This window comes from Ruditapes philippinarum, unplaced genomic scaffold (assembly GCF_026571515.1).
Source record: "Ruditapes philippinarum isolate M1 unplaced genomic scaffold, ASM2657151v2 ctg5121_1_1_1_1, whole genome shotgun sequence".
In the NCBI taxonomy this organism is placed as follows: domain Eukaryota; kingdom Metazoa; phylum Mollusca; class Bivalvia; order Venerida; family Veneridae; genus Ruditapes; species Ruditapes philippinarum.
In genome coordinates, this window is record NW_026864144.1 from 40,594 (window position 1) to 62,904 (window position 22,311).

A 22,311-nucleotide genomic window follows, 5' to 3' on the forward strand; every position below is an offset into this window, starting at 1 on the left:
AATAAAGGACAAAAGGTTAAATATGAACGAATGTTAGAAGTTTATAACTATTAATACTTTGCATTTAGTGTTTTTCCTTACCAGATGATTCTCTGAATAAAAATCAGACTTTGCTGCAAACTGATTCTTGGAAGTGAATAAGTAATTTCAGTGATAGAATTTCAAAGTAAGATATGTATGCATAACAAAAAAAGGGAAAAAAGAAATAATTCAAAACAAAGAGGGACAATCCTGTCATATATATTAAAGATAACATTTTATACAAACAAGCGATATCTTTACATAACCTAGATACTATTAGGTAGATAAAACAATTTAATTATTTTCAGAAACTTACAGAATTAGATTTTCATGACCGGAAAATGCTTCGAATGATATATTTTTTCATAGAAATATCTCAAATTTGTTAACTTGTCTCTTTCTGAACGAACACCACTTCACAGGACTTTCAAAAATGTTGGACATATTGCGAAATATTAATTATTTTTTATAATATTTCTGACTGGTGTTACTTATTTTCATCATTTACCAATTATTTTAATAGATAAACAACGTAGATGTAACTAAGGCGTCTCATCGTGAGGCAGTTTCCTTAATGAAAAAATCTGAGAAAGCAATTCTAGTTCTTTGCCGCCCAGAACGTAAGGACATTCTCGAAAAATGTATAAGCTTTTTTTATCTACTGTACAAAATATAGTTTTATCACAGACATAAACACAGATTTTATCTGACCTTTCGTTTGAAGAACTTTCTTATTTTAGAATAACTTGATTTACTGCTTACGATTTTGTTTCAATCTGTGTTAGAATCTTAAAAGTATGCGTATACTTTTTTGTAAATTTCATTACTGAATGGTTTGAACAATTTTACCCGATTTTAGATTTCAACGCAAAGAAGTAGCTATGAACAATAGAAAGTTGTAGAATAATGAACAGCATGAACTGTTTCGGTAACAGGAAGGAGGAAATATGCCCGAAATCAAAAAGATACATCAGATCAAGACTTGGATTAAAGACTTATAACATGATGAATGTGTTTTAAAATCTGAAAGGGAGCATTGTGTAGAATAGAGAATGGAAAGGTCCCTGAAGTTTGCCTAATGATATTTCCAACTAAATGTATTATTCTTATCGATCAATTTGCGAAAAACATACTATAATTATTGTTACTTTATTGGTCATGACAGAATGGGTATGACCGTGGTTAGTGTTTTGTAAACATTGATCTTGCAACCTCTTCAATTTTGCCGTTTTCGGCGTTCTTAAGGGATAAGTGTTTTTATATATTCTGTCTATTTGACCTTGCATGATTGAGCCTGTTCATGGACGGTACTGGAAATTGCAAGTTACCGTCCACGCCCCCTAGCACCGGCTTAAGCAGAATTCAACATTTAAACACGAAAATGGTGAAGTTTTGAATTTAGAAATATCCACAAATGTGTTCGTACGGCAGTCATCATGGAATCTTCAATGTGCTACAATAGTGTCATTCCATGAAAAGCGGCGTATGATCCCCAAGTAAAAGAATGCATGTGACCTAAACGAGAAAACAATGGGCGGAACTATATAAAATGGAATTTTGAAAGGGGATCTGAAGTTATGAAGCCTGCATATCACAGACAAGACGTCAAAAGACAGATTTAGAAAACAGGCAACATATCCTAAGAATGATTATACATGTACTGTATTCAAGTAGGGATGCTGGAACCACCCAAGTTGAAAAAGGCCAAATACAAGAAACTAAAAATACCATCTACAATGTATACACTACAATAATGTCGTGTTGAACGATCTTCAAGGATCGAAAATATAACATCATTGATTAAATGTACGGGGAAACCTTTACAGCCGCGGCACGGCACAAATAACACGGATGTGGCAATGAAACAGAGAAAAACAGATTCCCTTAAGAAAGCCCAACATGGCAAAATTGTAAAATGTTGCAGGCTCGCTTTGATTGAGCCTGTTCATGGACGGTAATGGAAATTGCAAGTTACAGTCACCGCCCCTTAGCACCGGCTTAAGCAGAATTCAACATTTAAATACGAAAATGATGAAATTTTAAATTTATAAATATCTGCAGATGTGTTAATACGGCGGGCATCGCTTTGCAAACATTCTGTTTACATGATCATTAACCTTCAAAAAGATCAAATTTTCATATCTAATTTTTGATTTATTGTATCTCGTTTTAGATGAGAGAGCATGCTCATACTCTTTAAACATATCGAAAATTATTTGCCTTTATTATCCTTCATTATTTCCTTAAATTATTTTCATTTGTACTTCATAGATAATGTCTTTCAATATTTCTGATAGCATTAAAGCGTTCATTGCTGTTTACAATAACGTTCCAGTTATTACATGTATTATAAATTTCAGGTCGTTGTACAATGAACAACTGCACTTCATTTTCAACAATATACGAAAAAATGAGCAAAAGCAAATTATCTGTCAATGTTTAAGAGTATTCCTGTTTTTTAAGTCGTGGCCAGTGCATCTAAAATTTGCTAAGGCATTTTCGCGTATACATACACATGGTATACCAAATACATTCATTAGAAAAAGATGTTTCATACATCATTTTACTTAGGATAACGATGGATAAAAGAATTTCTAAATTTTATATAGTATTGTTTAGACAATTTTCTATAATTCCATAATGGGTAACTTCATATGATAGGTCAACTTGAACTAAAAAGTAATATATTTGGAATGAAATTGTGCAATCATGCTACTTCGATGGAAAAAATATAATATAACAGTGTTTTAATCAATGAAAACAGAGAATGATTTTTGTACAGAAGAGTCCTTTAAACATATTTATTTAAGCTCGATTTTCGGAATAAGTTCTTGAAACTTGTATTAATCACTATCAAGTCTGCTGGCCGGAACTAACCAGTACTGGTGTCATATGAAGAAACATGGTCGTGTCCCGATTAAGGCTCTAACCTATGATCCCTTGGTTTAGAGGCGGACATGCAGAAGAGTCCTAACATAGTCCTGCTATCATAATTTGTTATTGTATAAATTTGTTTACGTGTCGCAACATTTTCATTACCTTTAAATGTCACAATACTATAAACAACTGGCGTTGTGTCAATACTAACGTTATGTTAGTGATCTGGGAACAAGCAATCTATCAGATAGGGAAGGATTTGCTGTGATATACAAAGTAAGTTGGAATTGAAGTCATCTTAGTCGGTATTGTGAATTGACGACCAAAATTTATGCCAAATAGCCCCTTGCAAACACATTTGTATACATTGTACGTTCATCATTTAGCAACCCATAGCTCGTGCATTCAAGCTACGACATTAGCTTGATGTGTTTCTATCCGAGAAGTTTATTTTAGAAGGATTCAATTAAAATTCAATCTCGTATCAGAATTTTTTAATTTTATGTCAGCCTTTCATCTACGAGTGTGTTTGCCTGCGGTTGTATCGGTATTAAAGGTATAATCATTGTATTGAAGTTGTTATCCGTTTGCCAAAATCAGATTACAGTTCAGCAATTGCCATTGATGCAATCATCACCTAAGGTCACGTATGCAAATATCAAGCCAGTATGTCTTTCTTGAAAATGTTATAGACATCTGAAGTGAAACTACTGCCGTTGTAGGCAGAAATATATTTTCAAAGCTGCTTAACAAAATGAATGATTAAAAGCATATGCCAAAGTTTTATAGACTTAAAGGCTGATTAAAAACGGTATATTATAATTTGTTTAAACTTTGAATGATTTTAGATCAATAGCAATTGTGTAAAATTTTACCACTTTTAACAACATTTTACCTTTACATTGCTATTTTGCGCTTATGGCTGATTAACTTTGGAAATTTCTATATATATATTACCAGATTGATAGACAGTTTTAAAAAATGCTTGGAAGCTTGTCAAATGAATTTAACAAACCTTGCAGGCAAGATGAGATTTGCAAATATGTACTGTCTAATTAGTGTCAGAATGTCCGTTGCACAAGTTTTATCTTTTTTTCTCACATTACCTTTTTATAACAAGTAGCATAAGTTGAATATATAAATTTGATTAATGCCCCAAGGTATATTTGAATATTTGAAAATAAAGTGTGAAATGCTTCTCCAATATCGAATGCATATAAAGCGTTTTTGAAACTTTTATGTAAATTAAAATAACTCTGTTATATACATAGAATGAAAAGGAGAAGAAACTTTAAACTCAAACTTTGCAAAGGAATTATTTTTACAATATCAAATGCCGTAAACTGATACCCACTTGGTTTGCGTAATTATTGTTTTCAATAAACCAATTCAATTCTGCCCGTTAATAAAAAAGCGGACAACTTCTCGTCCCTTTCCCGTAAGAGAAGGAGAATTCTGTGATGCGTGTATGTAGTCGCATGGACGAAAATCCACACATATTTGATTTACAATTATGTTAGATCTATTATATAGCATGACGTGTTTCACACGAAAGGGTTTTATCAGCGAGCGACAAAGGTATACAAGGTCGTTGAAGCATCAATACATTTGAAACACCCTATCATCTATACCAAACCAAATGCATTGAAAGTTTCATTTTTTAATTACATTTTCTGTGTATAATCCTCCACTTTTCTTTGTACTGAACTTCTATCACTTAGGTACTTCAGGCTACTTTTATACTAGATATAACGTAATTGTAAATCAAATATGTGTGGATATAAAAAAAGGGAACAAGAAACTTATAAGAAGTAATACAGTAGATTGTAGATTGTCTAGTCATGTTAAATTTTATTTTATTTTCTAAGAAATAAGACTTTCTTTTACAGAGCTGTAATGAGTAATTTATACATGTACTTATTGATTATTTAGTTTGTAATTAAGACGATACTTGGATGAAAGCATGAGACAAGCATAACATTAAATAAATGACATACCGTAAATTAAAGAAAGTTTTGAACGATTACCAACGATAAGTATAATACTAAGTATTTGAACAATTTTGTGATGAGATATTAAAATCACCAATGTGTTTTGTTATTGTAGACATATCGCAAATATACATAACCTTTCTATTACGAGCAGAATAAGTCGAATGTAGAAATTAAATGCGTACTTTCTCAAAAATGCCCCCATGTTAATATTTGAAAGCAAAGTGTGACAAATATCTCCAATTTTGAATGCATATAATACGTTTTTGAAACGCTCATGTTTTTGCAAAAATATAATAATTCTGTTATATACATAGAATGAAAAGTAGAAAAAAACTTTAAACTTAAAATTTTCCAACAAATAAAATAAAAAATTATGATATTTTAAAGATTTTAGAGCGGACTTAAAAGGACGTTAACTGATACCCGCTTGATTTGCGTTACTATTATTGTATAAAAACCAATTCAAGACACACTTGTGAAAATTAGCATTCTTATCTATAACGATAAGAAAATGGCATGTTTTAAGTCTTATTGATTTAATTTTATATATTATTTTGTTAAAATAGATTTTAATACAGTAAATTAAGACATTATAAAAATAACACAGACATAATAAATACCAAAGGTTTACTATTCACATATTTTCGTTCCATGTTATTTTGTTAAATGTTTAAGGTCTTTTATGCATGTTTGTGAGTGGTAAGTGTTTTGTACTACCCCGGTAAAATATGTTGTTGTTAAGGTATCCCCTCCATGTTTGGTGTTCGCAATGACTCGCTTCGCTTGGGATTGTTGATACTTATCATGTATGTAAAGGCAATTATTTCAAATTAGATTTCACATATATATGTATATATTTGTTAAGTTTCTCTTTTAAAAGACCGGGTCCTACTGCTTTGCAGTATGACTTTTCATATGTTAATATCATGAATAAATCTATTAAAAAAATGAAGGTCTGCCTTTTAATAAAGAGTGAGACTAAAAAAAGTTTGAGCACCACACTAAATACCATATTCCGGTACATACCGGACAAGACGCTTGAATGATTAATAAATGCTAAAATCTCGACTTTTCACCTTACGGAATGAACTTTGAAACGTCTAATTCATCTTTTCACACCAATTTATATACGATATTGAGGGATGAAAAATGTGAAATTCGGCGAAAAAATCATATTTGTCTATTTTGTGATCATGATTTATGTAAGCATCTAGAGGTACTTTCGTGTTTTAAGTTAAATCCTTTGATAAAGGGGCGGACAACTCTTTGTCCCTATCTCATATGTGAAGGGGAATCCTATGATGCATGTATGTGGTCGCACAGTCACTTTCCTTTTAATATGTCCTCGATGCGTGTATGTGGTCGCTCGGTCGAACATATGAAACAAAGCAATGTGTTTAGAAGTATTATTTCACGAAAACATTCTGTGGCCAAATCTTAATATAACTCATAATCATGAGTTTGTCACTTTTTTAAAGGAAATATTATAACCTGATAAGTACTATGTCACTCTAAATTAGGAGATTTAAAAGCCTAATAAGGACTTTTTAGAAATAAAAAAGATTCGAATATACATTTAGTTACTCCCAGTTACAATTATTGAAGATTTTTAACTCCTTATTAGGACAACGAGCCTTATCAGTAAATTAAAGCTATCAATAAAAAGTGGAGGCTTTGTATGTCTTAACTAGGAGTGGGGAGATCCAAATTAGAAATGTGGAAACGAGTAACAAAATACCAGAAATTATCCATACAGTAGTTTTATAGCAATGAAACTAAAAATATTTTAGTAATAAGACTATACCAACCAAGTTTATAACTTACCTGTACTTTTAAATTTCTGTCGTCACAGGCGCCGGTTACACGGTGTGAAATTACTGTTGAACAGCGTCGGTTGTTGTATTGTTTTCATATAAAAAAAAATTATTATGATTTTAGACCATTTTACTTGGAGAATTAAGTAGTCGAATCTATTCTCAGAGCTAATTTCTGTACAACCAATATCAGTTAGTATAGGAGTATTTGACCCATGCGACTTTGATTGTAAGTGTAGGCTAAATATGTCAACATATTTCATAAAATAACAACCAAACGAAGAAGAACAAATATCAAGAAAATTCTTTAATGCGCATTAAAAATAGAGCTACGCTTTCTGTTCAATGTACTGGCAACTTTCGATACTTTTTTTGTATAGGCTTCCAAACAAACAATCCCATCAACCAAACTCTGTGGATAAGAATACGAATATTACCACACATTCTTCATTTTATTCTACATTTGCGGATATTGTGTAAAAAAAAAGAAAGAAAAGAAAACTAATAGTTCATTGGTTTAAATTACGCACATGCATAAAAACGCCTTTAATGAGAAACGTAAAATTTAACGTTTGATTGAAATTACCAAATCTAAAAATGCACAGGACGTTATTACGTCATAATAATAAACAACGTCATCAAACGTTTATCAACGTCGTAACTAAACAAATGGACGCGTCAATAAATGCAAATAGCTTCAATTATCATGCAGTGTGTGGTTCGTCAATAATAAACAGTAAGAAGCATTTTAAATATTTTATTAAATATCATTTAAATATTGTGTAGTTTTATTTTAACATTATCATTTGAAGTATATTTATCTGCTAAGACTTAGTACAAAGCTTGTGCCATGCATGAACTCGTACATGCGGTCTACAAAGCTGTGCTTGTCTAGATCTACAGTACACAATATATGTTTTTATTTTTTCTTTTACAAACAAGTTTGGTTTTGTATTTAGTATTATTTTTTTCTCATTAAACTAAATAATTTTCAATAGTTGGCAAATCTCTCCCGTACTTTATTTCCTTTCCCGCCTTTTTTCCCCTCCAATCTTGTTCGTTGTCGTCTTGCTTGCTTGTGTAGGTGACTGCATTTTTTGAACGTCGCCTTACTGCTATTGCTAGTGTTTTAAACATTAGTTTTATCTAAATGTAATTTGTTATAACATAATTATATCTAATTTATGATTTAGAGAACATTTACACATACATTCATTTTCAATAAGTAATAAATAGAGATAAGCGTGTATATATTTAAATCAAAATCATTTAGTCAATATTAAACGAATTTAGATATTTTTTTACTAATTTTGTGGTTGACATTTCTTGATAGCTGACATAGATCTGGATAAGTTTTGATTTTTGCGAATATCGTTTTTTTTCACGATAGCAATTTTGCAAATTTAAAGCATTTTCACTTGCATGTAATTATTTGGATTGCTTTAAAGGAATATTTTTGCGAGACATTTTTATATCATTTGTTGTAGGCCTAAACCACCAACTTCAGCACATTTGCTATTTCCTGTTATTCCGAATAATCCAATTTATACTGCAAAATGACCTAAAATTATAAAACTTTTTTTCACGGACTAATATTCGCACTTAATATCGATTGTTAATTTGATTTTGAACAGCCATGTAGCTTTATTATCTTAATCATATTTTCTAGTGTTAAGTATCCTAGTTGATATATATGTAAGATTTTCAAAGTCCATGTTTTTACGCTTTTGGACCTTAGTGGAGTTCCTTTAATCGTACTAGAACCGAAACTGATTAGCCTTTGCCAACGGTATAGAGCCATGACAGTCTGTACACCCGCGCAGTCCAACCAAGCACTGTCACTAGGGTAGCTCATTTTTTGTAGTTTGATCCTCCTTATCCCTTAAATTTGAATGGACTGTTCCTAATTCTAAGAAGGGCAAATCCATTTTTCAAATTCAGCAAAGAAAGAGATAAATATTACATCGTCAGAAACTTATTGTACAGTACAATAACCATCAATGAGGAGAAATAAGCCGGGTCTACGAAGATGTATAAATAATCTAGAAGTATTAAATGATATAGATTATTTTTTTATTTAGATGCCAATAAGTAGAAAGGAACTAATAAGCGTGCAGTTGAATGTCTATAAACCAGCCCGTGAGAAGTACATTGACTATTTCCTGGCTGTGGTCGGTCCCGGTGGCCAACTTGGTAACGAGGACCCGAACATCGCACCAAGATGTCACCCTGTCGGTCATCATTCCTGGACAAAGAAACTATGGTTAGTAAAATCGTATTGACATATCGTATGAATGCAGCTCATATTTCTTCACAAAACAAGAACATTAACAAAACAAAACAACAACATAGCACCCCCGTACAAAAACCAAAAAAATTACAAAAAACGCATGCATGCGCACACTCACGCACACACACACACGCAAGGCCGCACACACAATTTAACCAAACAACCAACCTACCTACCTACCTATCTACCTACCTACTTACCTTCCTACCAACCAACCAACCAACCAACCAACCAACCAACCAACCAACCAACCAACCAACAAACAAACAAACAAACAAACAAACAAGCAAATAAAACAACCAGCAAACCAGCAAACGCCAAATGGTACCAATGAAAATAGAAAAGAATAAAAACATTACATCAGGGAAAAATCGTTTAACTGCCTGTTGCCTGTAGTTTACAAAATATTTTTTTTTAATTTTGAAAAGGATGATTTAATAATGCCTGTATGGAAGTCATATGTCGGTATGTATGTCCTAAAACGAGGACTGCCCATGTACGAAATCTTTGCTAAATGGTTGAAACACTCATTATAAAACGGCAGCATAATATTCTGTTCCGGAAGATTTTACGTTATATGTGTAATAAATAGCAAAATCTCTTGTGAGAATCTACATTATGATTATGGAAACAGCATAGCTTTATGGTATTTGAATTTTATGAAAATATTTTATTAGATATAGCTTTATATACATGACTATACCCTTTAACTTGAAAAGTTTAAGAGGTGCAGCACGGGACGCATAACCCGGAAGTTTTAGGTTCGAGTCCTATCAGAGGCGAATATTTTGATTCTCCATAATCAACATTGGTGCTATTACTGGTTAAGACACACAGAAAAACAAAATAGTTACGAAATATATATACACAATGCCAATAGCATTTCCTTATTATGTCCAAAAACGTTTAGAATTAAAAACGATCCTTACGCCAATTGTATACTGCATTTATCTTACCTGCCATGATAAATGATATTTATAAATATCTATCTTTAAAGTCGGATACTAACAAATATCGGCTTCAAACCACGTTTATTCTTTTTCAATTTTAAAGACATACACTGCCTCAGACATCTATATTTTTGTAATTCTTTAGAAATGTCAAACATGTCTTAAATAAAGTTTTGATAATTGTTTTGGAGATGTTTGACAACTGAAGAAAACTTGCGCTGAATGAATGTACAGCAGTGTGTCATTAAGGTAGCAAAAATGTAAACAAAGTACACGTAGTATATGACTTCCACACAAAATACTCATTCACTATGATTATACATGTATCCACTGACAACAGAACAACAGAAGTACAACAGAAGTACAAGATGGTTCATCAATGTGACAAATGTGTGTGTACTTATCTGAAACTGTAACAAGGATTTTGTTTTTGAAAAATAAAAATGATAGCATTTATGACGCGTAATGTTCCTTTATAAAAATGAGTGAACATGAAGTCAAGAACATGTCACTTTGCTAGTTGATATTTTGATATTACATTGTTTTGATATTACACTGTCACTATTTACCAGGTTACCGAAAGAGTCCAATGTGTATTTCAAATTCCTGCTCGTGAAAAAGTCAACAAATGCGATAATAGAACTAGAAGAGATATTTCCCCACAGGTTGTACGTTGGTCACAAAGCACTTAACGTAGAAATGGTGTACAACAGAACAAACTTGGTGGTCAGCGAAGGTACAAATATTTGTATGAGCAATAGTTTATTCATATAAGAATTGAATGAATTGGTTTGTTTAATCCAGTATATTTAGCGGTCATATTGCTCCAATGTGTATCTAATTATTCAAATTACTTTAAATTACATATAACAATACTAGTATTTTCCTTGTTTTGTTTCATTTTTGTTGTATTGCAAACCAACACATTTTCGTCTTAATCTTAATCATTTCATTTTCTTATTTGCTTTGATAATTCAATTAACTTTTCACAAATGCATTCATACTATAAATATAAACATATGTAAGGATTTGAATTTGATGGAAAAGTTTTATTGAGAATATAAATTTTCACAGTTTGTGATGGAATCCTAATGGAAAGCCGTGCCAGAAATAAAGAACCAGTACACATTCGCAGTTTGATTATAAAGCGCTCTAACAAAGTGCGCGACACTTATTTCACGTCCTTAGTAGATGCTAAACATGTGGCACAAACAGTAGACATGGCCAAGTCACAAAATAATGAAACGTATAACGGTAAGTTTAGCTTTATCCTTTTTTATAACACATGATTTAAAAAAGGATCTTTAACAAAGTACAAGTATTTGATGTAAATTAGTGCCTTCTAGAGGGATAATAATTTGAACATCAATACTTGGCCAAGTGGTTATTGTTAATAGTATTTTTAAACACATTTCTGTAGAAGACATTCGTCTGGAGGTTAACATCGAATCTTTTTTGATAAAACAGTTAATTTATATTTAAATATTCAAGGATTTGATTGATAAGTATATAGAGGATATTGAATGAGTGTATGGTCAATACTGAATTTATTGAACGTGTTGAATAAAATCATATTAAACTTCCTATGCTCGCCTCTCGCGAGCATGATATTATTTTGGCCAGCGAATTCAATAAAGAGAAAAAATGCACATATGCATTGACGCCTTTATAGTGTAACGCTAACAAATCACGCGTCTTTACGCTGTGTTTGTATATTGCTAATGAAGCAAGTAAATATATATGCAATTACGAAGTTGCAAAAGCGGCACGGGTGATATTTACCTTCGCTGAATTTCGACATGTCATTTTCAGGATTGGTACAGCTTCATGACCACAATCAGAACTGTACACAACCGCTTCTGATAGATTTGAAGAAATTGAGTGCAACAATACTACCATGTAAGGTGATAGAAAAAAAGAAAGTTCACACAGTTCTAAATCTCCAGGTGAAAAATACAAAGATAAATCTACCCATGCTGCTTGAACTTAAAGATTCGTCATTGGAAATAGTCTTCAACAGTATGTTTGTAATGAATACGTTGGTACAGCCTAGCCCCTACAAAGCTCTCGACATATCTCATATGAATGACAAGGAGCGGCCCCAGACTTCATTACAAATCAGTGGTTTAAATAAAGACAAAGTTCTCAGCCGTATTATGTGTGATTCAACGTACATGGATAATAAACTAATAAACGAGTTTATATGTCATGTAGGAAAAGAATCGTTTCAGCAAATTCAAGTGGACAACAAGAAGAAAGTTCAGTTGGTTAAACCTTTTAGCGGCACAAATTGTGACACGAAGCAGATATCTCACAAAGAAATGAACGGTGGCACCACCATTACGGCATATAAAACTTCACAAGAAGTTCCGGCATTGCCAAACATGTCTACAGACAAATGTTTTATTACTACAACAACGGGTATAAAGCAATTCTATGTTTAGTTTTAATGTTATAAAATAATGAAAAATTATAAAGTTATTCTACATAACCACTTTTACATAATCCATTATATATTTTTTTCTCTTTATAATATGAGTAAACTTGTAATATTTGTTCGTTTTTTGCACACTACGTAAGACAACCAAGTACATATTCTTGTTTTCAATGACAACTTACATGAATCTAATTGCTCTATCTTTTCTGATTTAAAATGCATTAAACTATTAAAAATTTTGTTTTTCAGAAACCGGACAACCTGATACCTTCAACAAGGTAACAGACACCTTACAAGTTGATAAAGCTCACAAGAAGGTACTTGATACACAGGGTGGTGATGTTATTGCAGACAGCGGTATTGAAGCAGCAGGAGCTTTTAATGATAGAGATAAGAAAAGTGGACTGTCCCCTTTGAAGAGTAATTATTATAAGGGGCTCATTTTTATGGCAACCGGCGCAGCAGTTTTAGCCTATATCGGATACTGTATGTTCAGCGTATTTTAAGAGGATTTCTAATTAACATTGTATGTGTCTTTATCAACATTTTGTGAAAAATATATAAAATTGTTGAATTAAAGAAATATTCAACGACTTAACTAATTTTTTCTTTGATTTCCTTCTTTGATATTGTAAGCTAAGTAAAAATTTGTTTATTAATAAATAACAACTTTTATTGATAGAAGTTAATTCCACAATTTCTTTATCCAACTCTGAAGAGCACTAGATTTGCTAGATTTAACAACAGAAGTTTCCTTAAAAATATATCAAATGCTCGTGTCACTGGTTTTCGCGACTGTCAGAATTTGAATCCAACATGAAAACTGAAAACAGCCTGTAATGGATTCTTATATAGACTATAAAATAGCCAGGACTGTCACAATTGACCAATCATAACATTCCAGTTGACATGGCAGTCTGGCAGGAAAGACAAGGATATCTTAAAATGGCTGCCATCTTGACAGGAATAATTTAGAACATGTAAATTTAAAAAAAAGTGCTGTCAAAACTTGTGAACAATACGGCATACAAGGTCAACATAAGTTCAACTTGGTTTTTCCAACGCAAGTACATATAAAACAAAGCGAGAACCAGATGAAACGGTATAAATACCTTATTCAATATAACATTTGAGCCAAGTTTAACATTGAAAGGAACTTGCTGTTATAAATATTTGATCACATGTCTTTGTAAACCTGTAAAACTTTCCCATTTACAATGCAACTACTTAGCGCATAATAATTATACGCAATAGGAAAGCTAAATACTTTGTATTTTATTTTACTAGGAAATGGTCTTATTATCAAATAGTACCTCAGATAATTATTGCATAAGATTTATATGTATGCCTATCCATTGCGGAAGTCAGATGGCGCAATGTTATTGGCTGAAAAGTTTATGAATATAGTTGATATCGACATGTCCGGTAATAGTGGGTTAACTATATTAAAAAGAGACAGCCTCGAGCGATAACTGCAAAACTACATATGCAAAATTTGAGTATTTTTTAAACATGTTTTTTAACCAAGTACAATATTAGAATTTGTTTTTGTTATTGCTTATGCTCACACACTCTTGCATGAAACTTGCGCAAAACATACTCACGCAGACTATACGAAAGGTATTATTCTGGAGAAAGTAGAAATGAGCACATAACCTGGTAGATTTAACACATTATCTAAAGAACGTTCTTATATCGTGATGATTTTCTGTATAAAATAAAAATGGAATTACAGACACATGCAGGTCGTGTTTATTACAGAATACATAACAAACGCTGAATGCAGGCAATAGTTTATTGAAGAAACGAATAACATATGCAGTTCATTGTTTATAAAAGAAATTGATAACAATCACTCAATATAGTTAATAATGTATTAAAGAGAGGAATAAAAACTCTAAATGCATTAAAAATTGTATTTATCATAATTATATTCATTATAGGATAAACTTCAATAAGTTTTTTATTCTTCAAATACCTTATATGTACTTTAATAGCAATATGGTTATGGATGTATTTACAGTTTGAATTAACTTTACTATTTTTGGTATACTCATTGTGTCATTTCACTTTCAATATCCTTAATTATTTGACTTGTTTCATTAGCAAAAGCAAATGTTTCTACTTCAAAGTATGAAGATTTTTATATGCAAATGATAGATTGTGATTGAATACTTGTAGTTTATTGATGTACATTGAGAAAAGTATAAATCTGCAACTTGTACTTTAGGATTCATTATCATTTTGTGATTAAGTTAATTTACAAGAGGCCAACGTAAGTTTGACATATCAGTGCTGAAATTCAAAACTGGTATATATGGACATACAACATTTATTTCAACCAAATAAAACTACTAGAATCTAATGTAAAGCTCACTATAACATTACAACAATTTTACAAAAAAATCACTTTGCTTAACATATATACATCTTAAGAATAGATGGAACAAATTAGATGGGACTTAAATGATTTAAAAAACTATTCTCTTGATAGATAAAGTTAAAGGCTTTGATACATACATTTATATACTCGGTGATATGCCCGCTTTCTAGTCAATGCAGAACCAGATGTTTTTTTCACTTTAATTTTGTATTTACCTACAAAAAAACATATTATACCATCTTATATTCTGAAAAAATCTTCTTCGTTTCCTATAGACAATTCCAAAAAGTAAGCTAATTGTTATGAATTGAAAAAAAACTGTATTTTGCAAATTAGCACTTCGGTTGCATAGTGACCAAACAAAGCATCATTTCATATATTGATAATTTGGAAAAACTTAATGTATATGAAGTTAATACACTTTTGCTGTTGTCAAAATTGAAAGCTTTACTTGACTGGTCTGTTCCTTGACGAAAATTTGAAATAATCAATGATACGTTTAAGGGAATCTCTAGAGAGTAACAAATCATTCAATTTAACAAATGAGCAATTATATTTCTCGATTCAGTTCAATTGAATAGTTCCATCATTAACAATAAATAATGCATCTGTTGAAAGTCCCTATTCTCCGCAGTATTTGATTAGAATTAGAATTTGATCAGAATTAAAATAATAAAAAAAGACTAACTGGGCGACAGAATCATACTGTTGTAACACGGCTTTGACGAAAAGCCACTCTCGCACATGGCAGCCATCTTGTCATTTACAAGATTGTGTGCGTTTAAAATAATCTTTATTTAAGCCAGAATTACCTCCCTTAGACAATTAAATCAATTTTTAGACTTAAAAATCTTTCTTATTCCCGTTGACGACTTTCTATATAGACTGACGACATAATATACAAAAATTACTTTATTATTTTTTAATCTTTATACTTTATTTATCGATTCCCTTTAAAAACTCAGCCGCATATAAGAATCAGATCACTCTATTACCCATTACCAAGGATCGGTAGCTTTATTTATATGCCCAAGTTAGCTGGTTTACAATTTGTCCAAAATCTTGCGCAGTCTCAAGTTTAAATGTTAATGAATAAACATTTCTACGAATCTAATGACTGCGTTTGGGTTTTTCTGTTTTATTGTTACATTAATAGTTAGTGATGTTTTCAAATGTTGTCTGATGCGTTCTTGGTGCTAACCCTGTTACCTTGACTTTGTGTTACGAACGTTTCGTTCTTTGTTTTATAAATCGCAGTTCCCTTTTTTACTTGGTTATGATAACACTTGCCATGTTCTCATCACACATGTATACATATTTAAATAGTATACGGAAACAACAAATATTTTAACCGTCTCGAAACATTAACGTCTTACATATTTCCATGCAATAAAACTTCTAAACAAAACGTTACAAGTGCGAATATCTTTACTGTATTGTCGAAGGTCGTTATATGTGCATAATTACATGTATGTTTGCGATTCTAAGGCAGGCCAAATACAAAAAAATATATGCATTGTTTTGATAATCCAAGCAATGCGTAAAAAGTACAATAAATAAAAAAAAAGATGTACATGTTTAATCAATTCCATTTTCTTTAACTTATACCAAAGCTACTTAGAAGAAAAATAATACAGAAACTTGAATGCAGAGTTTAAAGGTACATCATGCATAAATTTCAGAAATGACCAGTGAAAATGGCAGACGGGAAAAACAAAAAAACTAGAGCGAAAAAAACATGACACATGCGTTCAACGCTGTTAAAGCAGGGACGATGAGCATTTCAGCAGCGTACAGGACATATAATGTCCCAAGAATGACTCTTTCAGATAGGGTTAATGGAAAAGAACAATTAGAAGCTAAAATGGGAGTCAAACCTGCATTAACTAACGAGGAAGAAACTTCGTTATTCAATTATATAGAATATATGGCAAATCGCGGGTTTCCCATGACCATTCAACAAATTTTAGGGTTTGCTTTGTGTATTGCCGAAGAAAAAGGTAAAAGCGAAGTCTTTAGTCAAAACGGCCCTTCCCGTATTTGGTGGAAAGGTTTTAAAGAGAGAAATCCGGGGCTTGGCACTAGAATCCCTGATCCATTGGACAGAGGTCGCGCAACTTAATCAAATGTTGAAGCCCCAATGTATTTACAATTGTGATGAGGCGGCCCTGTCCCTTAATAAGTCGGCAGGACAGAAGGTAATTGTTCAAGCCCGAAATAAACATGCACATTCTTTGTCTGTCGCCACCAATGAGCATATAACGGTCCACTGCTGTGTAAACGCTGCCGGGACAGCAATACCGCCTATGATAATATTTAGCAAGAGCTTGCCTGATGGGCCTTATCACCGTCAAGGGCCAATAAATGCCAGTTACACGTTCTCCGATAGCGGTTTCATGGACCAAACACTCTATAAACAGTGGTTTGAGAAAACGTTCATCCCCCATGCAGTTAAAGACCGCCCGCTGCTTCTTATTCAAGATGGCGCAACTTGTCACATGAGTGGCCCGCTTATTCGATCTGCCATTGCAAACGACGTCATTATGCTTTCCCTTCCGTCCGAAACTATCCACATAATCCAACCACTGGACGTTGATGAAAATTGAAACCTCTAAACTCATGAACTCTGCAAAAATGATTAAATCGGACTTATGGGTCGCTAAGAAAAATGTCAGTGCCATGTTTAAACTTATATTTGAAGCTAGTTTTACAATGGCATGTATCACAGAGGGCTTTCGTAAATGTGGCATTTATCCCTTCAACCCAAATGCTATTGATAAATCCCTTCTTCTAAGATCAAGCGCAGAAACTGACATAGAAGCCATTGACCTATCAGCTAAATGCTATTCTGAGCATGATAGTTTCGTTAGTTTACCACCTGCTTCATGTGCTCATACTTCACCTGGTCCCTCACTAGAAAAGAATGTGACTCTTATACCTGAAGAATCGTATGTTTTGCCGACCCAGACTTCGCCTGTTCTCTCCGTGCAACAAGCATCAAATGAAGTTGATTTTGATGGGAATAAGTACATTGCGTCAGCCATTGACCTAAGTACGGTGTCCGAAAACAATAACGCGTCCGGTACATCAACATATGAGTATATGCTACCGATTTTCCTAGAACTGAGTTTCACTGTTGACGCCGAAGGTATTCTTCACAATGCTGAATCAATGTCTATTGCAGATAATAAGGCTTTCTTTGTGAAGGAATGTCCGCCAGAATTAGCCCTTCTGCAGTTGAGTTAAGCTTGACACCCAAGAAGAAAAGGAGATATAACGAAGCCTTTCAGCTTGGTATTAATCTGCCAAATGACAAAGTATTTCACACTTGGAAATCCCTGAAAACCGAAACTTCGATAGAAAAAACGTCATTGGCAACCAGCACATCTTTCCCTCTTCCTAGCAAAACGGGCACTGTCCAGACTTCAAAAGCACCTCCATTCAAAGATGTTACTGATTCCGCTCCAATCCATCCTTTAGTGCGTACCAGATTAATATCACCAGATCTTGTTGATATTTTGGTCGTGCCTAAGACTAGCATTCCTATATCAAAAACAAGGATAAACAAGAAAACTTCAAAAGTTAGGGTGTTAACAAGCACTGAAGTTCAACAGGAAGTAGAGGCACAAGAAAAAAGGCGGGAAGAAGAAGAGAAGGCGAAGCAGCAAAGAAAGCTTGATAGAGTAAAACGAAAAATGGAGAAAGAGGCTGCTGATGCAAAACGTAAGGAAGAAATGAAAATATAGAAAGAACTGAGAGAGAAAACGAAAGCTGAAAAAGAACGTATGAAAAATAAACGCAAAATAAAAAAAACAGGCAAAAATCGAACTGAAAACTAATGAAACCATTCCAGACGAATATATTTGCTTCGTTATTGTTCACATTTTTATATGGATTTGCAATTGTTTTATCTTCAGGTCAAAATGATGAAACGCCTAGACGTTCGAAATGTCATGGTGGTAGGCATGCATCACTACGGAGAAAAGCAGTTAAGCGTTGGATCATATTACAGAATTGAAATTGAGCAAAATAATCCATATGACGAAACTGCAGTCGCTGTGTATGATTGCAATATTAAAGTTGCCAATCTCAAACGGGATTGTGCTAAGTCTTTGTTTTGTTTAATGCAGGAAAACAGGGCAACGTCTAAGTACTTTCTTAAGCCGCTTGAAAATGCACAAGTAAGGAGTAGACGGACGGGCCCTGAGCAGTTAAGTGTCGTTGCGTTTCAGTGTCCAGAAGAGTTCATCAGGGAACTTACCAATAAGTCTGAAAACCATCCATGTATTCATGTGAACCTTAAGTCACAAAAATAAATACGGAATATCTGCATACAGTAAATACGCAAATTAATCTATAAGTACTCCGTGCATTTATTTACGTTGAAAATGTTTTTAATAGCTTGTTTTTTTCTGATGAATGTTACCATAATGGTTTTTTCATTGTCATTTACTGTTAAAGCTTTAAAGCTGTTGTGTCTTTAAGTTTCTTTAATCGCTTTCAAGTCTGTATTTCAACTAAATTACAAGTGTTCGTATAAATTTTCTTTTTCACTGACATAATTACATGTACATTGTACTTGTTGTATGTTATCATGTTTATTTTCAATATTTTCTCAAAAATGTTAGTAATCTAGCATGTAAAACTAATTATGTTCTTGAAATAATTTGTATAGGCCTACATGTAGTTTAATTAAAACTGGCATTTATAAAAAACGAATTATATGACGACTTTATATTCATCTGGCGACTTTGCATGCTTTTCATTGACGACCTTAAATAAAGGTGTATGTATAGTCGTCAGGTGTCCTCCTTTGCTATTTATAATCACTTCTCCGGACTATCTCTGAAGTTTTCGATACAGGTTAAGGGTTTTCTACAAGAAAAATGCCTCTTGAGGGCTTTACAGATGAATAATCACGAATCCGGGGATGTACGTAGCTTACGGAATCGGCTGAACACGCTGAACTGACGACTTTATATTAAAGTACGTTACAACATATCATAATTATTCAAGCCAACGAACGCAGGAACAATTAAGCCAAGCAATAACGATTCAGTTCAATAAAATCCACTAGTGAAAATAAATCATGTATCGCTTCCTAGCAGAACTGAATTTATTAGGGAAATTTACCATTGGACAAAATGGCATTGCTAACACAGAATAAACAGATTTGGAAACACTCAAATGAAGTTAAAGTCAATCAATAAATCGATCGATCAATCAATCAATCAATCAATCAATCAATCAATCAATCAATCAAGTCAGTCAATCAATCAATCAATCAACCAGTCAATCAATCAGCAAGTCAGTCAGTCAGTTAGAAAGCAAACAACTTGCTATCTTAATACGTCGACTCTGCTTATAACGAACTCAATGGGACATTTAAATATCGTTCGTTATATCCGAAGTTCACTAAAAGCGAAGTAGCAACAACTTTCGCTGACTTGTTTGGTTTGGCAAATTTGCCGTGAAAAAGCCATACCTGTCACCGGTCATCGGTGTGATTCGTATTTTACAACAGCAGTTATTATATTCACTTACAAATAGTTTATGCCTAATATTTAAAAACAACATACGGTATACAAACATGTTATTTCGCTTGTTAAAACATAGTTAACATTAACGACTAGTCCCAGTCTCCTTTGTTTTTTCTCCATCGTATGTTGTCATGCAAATGCACTTGTTACTTCATACTTATCATTTAATAAACGTTTGTTCTCTTTAACTCACAATATTTTCATCCTAAACAGATTAGGTGCATAACACGACCCCCTTAACACACACACATGCATACAGACAACATACACACACGCTATTGAACCATTTTAGGGACTCCACTGAGGGTTTTTGACAAGACGAGACTGAAAATATTTTTTTTCGAGATGAAAGTCCAATTAAATGGAGTTTAAAATGTTAACGAATAATTATGAAAAATGCTAGTAGAGTTCAGACTGTAAAAAAATGTCATCAAAATTGTAATACAATAATGAACTAGCTGTTCCTGGCAATTTATAACTGTTCGTAGTTTTTAGTCGTTTCACAAGACTCATCAGAAATAGAAAATATCATGTTTGATAATTATTTGAATATGTAAACATTTTATCTCTCAGTTGAACCATTTTGTGCTTGACACTTGATGTCGGGCAATTTGCTATGGGTTCTGTTTACAGTTGATCGTCCATGAATGATATTAATTTGAGCTCAACTTTTTAAACAGCTGAAATGTTTCTAATGAATTGTTCAGACGCCTTGTAGATGTGATGTTGAGCGGCGTTGCAAAGCTTCGAAGAAGACGTTATATCTAGACGTCTTTTGTTATAATGACCCGTTACATTTGTTGGTTATCAAGATTGTTTTAAAGTGATTTTATTAAATAAAGATAATACCATTCTGCGTGAAGTGACAGGATTAATGATGAAACATCTGTTTCGATTGGATTTAACGTCGCATCACCAGAGTAGATGTCATATGACGACTTTCCAGCTTTACTGGTGGAGGAAGACTTTAAGTTCCCCTCTGTACATTCTTTATAGCACAACTGGCAACCTTAGTAGAACCACCGATGTTCCGTAAGCTATCTGGAAAGCATTCTCATATGAATAATCCGAGTACGCTCGCGCGATTCGAGCCTACAGATGTTAGAGGCAAAATGTTTGAAACCAACGACTTTAACCAGTCGGCCACGGACGCCCCTGTCAACAAATATAAACCAACATATCAAAGAGGATAGAAGTTGTTGGAGGAAAAGGGGATGGTTTGCTTTTGAAGACAATGAAAATATCATCAATGGCCAGCCATTTCAGATAAGAAAATCACCCGACCAAATTTTGATATTTTTAATTATCCAAAAATTCAGAGTCAACGTCCATTTTAGGTTATAGCTTTTTTTAAGGCATTCATCTAAAACTGTATATGTGCTCAAATATTAATTGATATAGTTAACAAGTTCTACGAACTGAGATTATGAGAATAAACTGTGCTTATGATTCTGATATAGATAATGTATGTACTGTAGTTCTAACATATAAGATAACGTTAGTATTCGTTCGTAGAAAAAATACGCTTTTCAGGACATTTCTCTCGAAATGAATGTGTTACGTTTTTTTTAAATACGACACTGGCACGATTTATTCATACTGTTATATTCACTAATCTAAATACGACTCATGCTATTTACATAAGTAAATTTTCGTTAGTTGGGTGGGTAATTGAATAGTCATGCATACTGGATATACAAGTGAATTTTTTTTTTGCAAAATGTCAAACTAATGCACAGATACCTGACCTGTCGCTATTGCCAAAGTGACCTTAAAACCAATATATTCTTAATGACAAATTCCTTCTGCATCATAACAGGATTCAATTTCATTAACCTTTAATTTTTTCTCCCCCTTCCCAGTCTGAGTTTCTTAGTTCGGGCGTGGTGTCATGTTATTGTTGTGGTATCCCCGCCGATTTGCTGTTTCAGGTCTTTGTCTAATTTCTGTCCGGAGGGTGGTCGTCTCTACCATGATATTAATCAGGTTTGCGTTTCGTGAACGG

The 22,311-nt window shown here is 32.9% G+C and overlaps 1 protein-coding gene across 1 annotated transcript; it reads left to right on the plus strand.

Moving 5' to 3' along the window:
- Window positions 1–8,787: 8,787 nt before the first annotated feature.
- Window positions 8,788–12,976, plus strand: LOC132724562 (uncharacterized). Its single transcript, XM_060709443.1, has 5 exons — window positions 8,788–8,969; window positions 10,519–10,682; window positions 11,021–11,200; window positions 11,759–12,367; window positions 12,633–12,976. Exons 1-5 carry the CDS (start codon window positions 8,788–8,790, stop codon window positions 12,887–12,889), a joined length of 1,392 nt encoding a protein of 463 aa, XP_060565426.1. The 3' UTR covers window positions 12,890–12,976.
- The last annotated feature ends 9,335 nt before the right edge of the window (window positions 12,977–22,311 follow it).

Coding starts and splice junctions, on each gene's coding strand:
- LOC132724562 (XM_060709443.1), top strand. CDS start 8,788: ATGCCAATAAGTAGAAAGGAACTAATAAGCGTGCAGTTGAATGTCTAT. Junction 8,970..10,518: donor TCCTGGACAAAGAAACTATG/GTTAGTAAAATC, acceptor ACTATTTACCAG/GTTACCGAAAGAGTCCAATG. Junction 11,201..11,758: donor AAATAATGAAACGTATAACG/GTAAGTTTAGCT, acceptor TGTCATTTTCAG/GATTGGTACAGCTTCATGAC.